The following is a 5163-nucleotide window of genomic DNA, read 5'->3' as shown; positions in this document are numbered from 1 at the left end:
GACGTATAACGACTAATAGAGATTTAATATCACTACTGAAACCATTTTACACAATCACTGCTAACTGCTAATCTTGAACTAGCTAACATGTTGCCTTCGCTTGCTGTCGGAAATATGTAGCGCGACGGTTTGAGGAATGTGGCATTAATCGGTGATTCATCGGACTGGCCTGCTTGTCAGCTAAATAATATAAGACCCTCTTTGAGTAGACACATTTTTGGATGCGAGGGAGGACGTGTAACCACCAGGCTTTAGTTTATATCACTCTGACCAAATGTGGCCTCAACTATCATATGACATCGACCCAAATATGTTTTCAGTCTGAATAACTGATTATAAGCCGATATAACAGCAAATCCAGCTGCCTGGTGCTCCCACATTAATACCCAGACGTGAGTTCAGTATTATAGTGCATTTTTTTTCTACTTGCCCTGCGATAAACAATGAAAATGCAGTTTACGAGGAGCCGTGAATGCAGCCGCAGTACCGTGTGCGCACTGTAGGGGGCGGTAGACAGCTGTCTGACTGCTTTGAGGTTCACTCTTATGTTAGAAGAAGTGAAAGCCCCTGCGGTTGTAGTCATTCGCTGACTGAATGGTTTTGTAGTCGTGTCTGAATAACTTTGGACCAACGCGGAAGAGAGACAGAATGTTTTGACAGCTGTATGGGACAAAACAGGTACTGAGACAAACAGCCATGTCACAAACTGAGAAATATTGACCAGAAACCATGTTTAATATAATGACCTACTCTCATTTAGCTACTGTATCGGTTCGGGTATTCATTCTATTATACTGGGAAAGATAAAAATGTGTTTAAATAGTTAATTTAATCCACCTTCAAATGATGGTTAATGTATATCTAGGGCACTGTAGATGTAGTGAGTAACAACCTATAGTATGTGAGATGTGGTGACTGTACAGGTGATCACCTCTGACTGATGAGTGTTTATTACTTCAGGCATTGTGTAAGGTGCGTCTACAAAGCTTTGATTTGTGTCAAAGTTCACAGGGTGCCAGAATGACTTCCCCTGTCCGGGTCATCGTGGTGGGAGCTGGCAGTCGAGGGGAGATCTACTCCCAGTTTGCATCCGTCCATCCTGATCGTGTGCAGGTCAGGAGAGGTTGCCCTGCAGCCTGATTGTGTCCTTCACTGGACAGGGATGTTTGTGTGCTGTGTTCCTAATTGAGTGTTTCTGAGCCAAATGATATCCAGACAAAACGAGATAATTGGCAATATATTAATGGAAGAAACATGTAAAGTCAGTTTGCATACAGTTTATTTCACTTGATTTCATTTCATCCTAAGATTAGTGTTTTATGTAACCATAGAAAGTGCAGTGATTTTAAACAGTTGCATAATTGCCCTGATACATCAGCCTTTAAGATAATTACTTGTAATGGAGTATTTGAGTGCTTTTTACTCAACTTCACCATTTCAGGTTGTTGGAGTAGCTGATCCAAGGAAATTCGCTCGCACTAAACTTCAACAGAAACACAAAATTGCAGATGAAAACATATTTGGAGGTGAGCTTTAACCTATGTGTGTGTGTGTGTGTGTTTAATTGTTTATAATTATCTGCCTCATATTCATTTACTAAATGTTTTTTGTTTTTTTTTCAACCAGACTGGCACAGTATAGTTGAAAGAGAGAAGTTTGCAGATGCTGTGTTAATTTGTACTCCAGACCGACTTCATAAGGTAAATATACAATAAGTATATGTATATTCTGTTTATATTGTATGTGAAACTCTAAATTTTAAGTCTTCAAATTACATTATCAGTCTGTTAAACTAGATTGTGTCCCCCAGGAACCTGCGGTGGCCTTTGCGAAGAAGGGCTACCATGTTCTGCTGGAGAAACCAATGGCAGTGAGTGGAATAAACATTAACCATCTTAACATAGAGCAGAACTTTAACCTTAATATGGCTGTTAATGATAATACAGATTGAATTTTACACTAACTTTTTGCATGTTAGTTTGGCAATTCTGTATTTTGATTAAAAATTACCCCTTTGAAAAAAACATGTCACATTATATTTTTACAAACATTGTTTCTTTTTTTCAAGCACATCGTACATTTGGAGAAGATACCGGTTCATTCTTCTGTATCAGCTTTCTTCTTCTCGTGCTTTTACTTTCTGTGATTGCATTTGTGTAACGTACTTCCTTGCACACTTTGTTCACGACTGTAGACAACTGCTGAAGACTGCACGGCGATTGTGGAGGCTTGCACTCAGAGTGGTGTGATGCTGTCAGTGGGTCATGTTCTCCGCTATGATCCCGTCATCCACAAAATAAAGGTGAACATTTTCTGTTTATGAAAACATTTGACAGTTTTTGGTTTAAATTTTTGGGTAATTTGGGTACCTTAACCTGTAATTGAGTTTTTTTTTTTTTAAGAATATTTAAGAGCCAAGAGTATTTTGGTTGTTATTTGCTTTAAAAAAATAAAATAAACGTACTTTTTTCTAGGAGCTGATAGATGCTGGAGTCATAGGTGATGTGATCCACATTCAACACTTGGAGCCGGTAAGAATGCAAATAGAATAGAAATAAAGAAAATAACACTCACATCTATTAAAGCCATTCATTAAATAATATACCTGTTAACTGTTACAGATTAGTTTTGTCTACCTCTCGTTCCAGGTTGGGTTTTATCACTTCGCTCACTCATTTGTTCGGGGGAACTGGAGGAATGAAGCAGAGAGCTCTTTTGCTCTTTTGGCTAAGTCGTGCCATGACATTGACCTAATGCATCACTGGGCTGGAGCACGCAGGTAAACAAACAGACAGCAGTCAATGATTAACCCCAAGCTCATCTGATGTCCAGGAATGAAGTGCAACAAACATTAAAATAAACAAGTTGTTTGGTCAACGGGGTTAATGTCCTGTAGGTGTATCAATTTGTGGAATGCCTCTATTCAGATGATGCTTGTAGGAATAAGGTGGTTTTGTCAGACCTCAGTCTCTCTGGTTACAGGTGGATGTGTTGTTTTCCATGAGTTGATTCTGTTTTTCCTAAAATGAATCATTAACTTCACTGTTTCTACTGGGCAGGTGTGTCAAAGTGTCATCGTTTGGATCCGTTAGCCACTTCAGAAAAGAAAACAAGGTATGTGTAATACAAAGACACTATCACTACTACAAAGGGAACCAGCAGCCAATCTATAAATACTATGTGAAACAGCACATAACATTACACCACTTAAATCATTTTCACAGCTGATGAGTTGTCTTTTGGTGTCATTAAGCTATATCCTATCCATGACAGTACTCTCTGCTATGTCTAACATAAATATGAAGCATAAGTATCAAATGTTTTTTGTCAGCCAACAGGCGCTGCAGATCGCTGCCTGGACTGTTCAATAGAAAGAGACTGTGCTTACTCTGCACGCAAAATCTACCTGGATAGAGTGAAACAGGTTAATATTTTAACACAGGATTTTAACCCATTATCTACTATCTGTGTGTAACATAATACTTCACTTGCTATACATCATTTTAAATGTGCTGTGTTTGTATGTGTGCTAGGGTAACACTGGCTGGCCTGTATCAGTCATATGTCCGAACTCTTTCCCAGACATCGAGTCAGTAACTGAGGCGCTGAGGACAGGACCGTATGGCCGCTGTGTCTATGAGTGTGACAACGATGTCTGCAGTAACCAGGTTAGATTAAGTTTGGTTTGCGCTTTAATGAAGGGATGCACCAGTATCCATGGTGCTATAAACTGTCAGGTCAAACTACAGTGTCAGATCATTTCAGCTAAATCGTCAGATATCCAAGACTGTTTCACTCTTCCCAAAAGAGATCATATCTGACGATTTACTTGTCTGGATGTAGTTTGACCTGACAGTTTGACCTCTGTGATGATGATGATGATGATGATGATGATGATGGTATCTAGAAGCAGCTTATTACTGTGTGGCATTACTGTATTTATTTTGCTTTAAGCCACAGGCTGTATTGCCTTGTTGTATCTGTCTGCGCCACATCATTGCTCACACTGCCTCTTTTATTATTTACAACCTTTCCTGTTTCCAGAATTTGTGTTGTTGGTGTTGTCATTTAGGTAATATCTTTTTTCCTAACTCTGTCCAATATATTTGAGAAGATGTTCACAATTTTCAAAGAGTTCATAAAAAAAATTCAAATTCATAATTTACTTTCCTTTAAAAATAGGTTATTATTTATGTCTAGAAACATAACATTTATTTCCGTATGTCTTGTTTATCTGTTCTGTATGCTCAGGTTGTCAACATGGAGTTTGAAGGGGGTGTGACGGCAGCCTTTTCCATGGTGGCATTCACTGAGGAGATATGCAAGCGAAAAACATCCATCTATGGCAGCAAGGTAGGAAAGAATGGTGATTTCCTAAGATAAAATATAAAAGTGCTCTTTTAAAGATTGGCCATATATTGATATCAGTGTGTTATCAATCCAATGTGGCACAATTTTCAAAATAACAATTGACATTTTGATAGTTTTGAGAAAGAAGAAAATAGTATGTAGATGAACAGTCAGAAAAATTCATTATTAATTTAAACCCAGTGTGTAGGATTTAGTGGTATCTAGCTGGAAACTATGGTGGCCATGAAAAAGGCCATATCTAGTGTTTGGTTTTGTTCTCCTGTAGAAACATGGCAGTTGACCATGGCGGACTCAAACACAATGATTCTGTTAAATTATTATGATTATGTTAAAGAACAGAAAAAAACCCTACAACCTTAAGCCACTGTATCGTGGTGTGACCAAACAAAATCATATTGGGATACATGTATGTTTCTACGACGGATCCATCAGCTAAGTGGAAGCTATATGATGAACTGTGTGTTCACAGGGGGAGCTGTCATATGACGGCCATGAGGTACGTGTGTTTGACTTTCTGACCCAGAGAGCCACAAAGCATACGGCACACAATAATGCCCCCAGGCACTTTGGCATGAGTGGACATGGTGGAGCAGACTACCACCTTATGGATGCCTTTATTTCTGCTGTTGCGGTGAGTATACTATGTATAGTTTCCAGTAGAAATGTAATCTTCCTTCTTGGCCCACTCCAGAATCAGTGGCTCTGATGTGAATTGTTACCCTGTAATGACCTGTTGGCCTGTGCTTGCATTTTGAGAAATGAGGACAGATTAAGAATATTCACTGTATTTAC

At 38.8% G+C, this 5163-nt stretch overlaps 1 protein-coding gene across 1 annotated transcript in view; it reads left to right on the top strand.

Annotated features, from left to right (window-relative positions):
• The first annotated feature begins 43 nt into the window (after positions 1 to 43).
• zgc:154075 (uncharacterized protein LOC556929 homolog) overlaps positions 44 to 5163 on the top strand; it is a 6358-nt gene continuing 1238 nt past the window's right edge. The window contains exons 1-13 of the mRNA XM_035657545.1: positions 44 to 678; positions 1005 to 1113; positions 1442 to 1526; positions 1627 to 1700; positions 1811 to 1870; positions 2195 to 2302; positions 2475 to 2531; positions 2649 to 2779; positions 3060 to 3114; positions 3332 to 3424; positions 3534 to 3668; positions 4252 to 4353; positions 4841 to 5002. Of these exons, the coding sequence (XP_035513438.1) occupies positions 665 to 678; positions 1005 to 1113; positions 1442 to 1526; positions 1627 to 1700; positions 1811 to 1870; positions 2195 to 2302; positions 2475 to 2531; positions 2649 to 2779; positions 3060 to 3114; positions 3332 to 3424; positions 3534 to 3668; positions 4252 to 4353; positions 4841 to 5002 (1185 nt within the window). The 5' untranslated portion in view covers positions 44 to 664. The remainder of the gene's footprint in view (positions 679 to 1004; positions 1114 to 1441; positions 1527 to 1626; positions 1701 to 1810; positions 1871 to 2194; positions 2303 to 2474; positions 2532 to 2648; positions 2780 to 3059; positions 3115 to 3331; positions 3425 to 3533; positions 3669 to 4251; positions 4354 to 4840; positions 5003 to 5163) is intronic.

This window comes from Morone saxatilis, unplaced genomic scaffold, assembly GCF_004916995.1.
Source record: "Morone saxatilis isolate NCDOM2014 unplaced genomic scaffold, NCSU_SB_2.0 Contig15, whole genome shotgun sequence".
Classification (NCBI taxonomy): Eukaryota; Metazoa; Chordata; class Actinopteri; family Moronidae; genus Morone; species Morone saxatilis.
The sequence above is the reverse complement of the archived record's forward strand: the minus strand, read 5'-3'. Positions and strand labels throughout refer to the sequence as shown.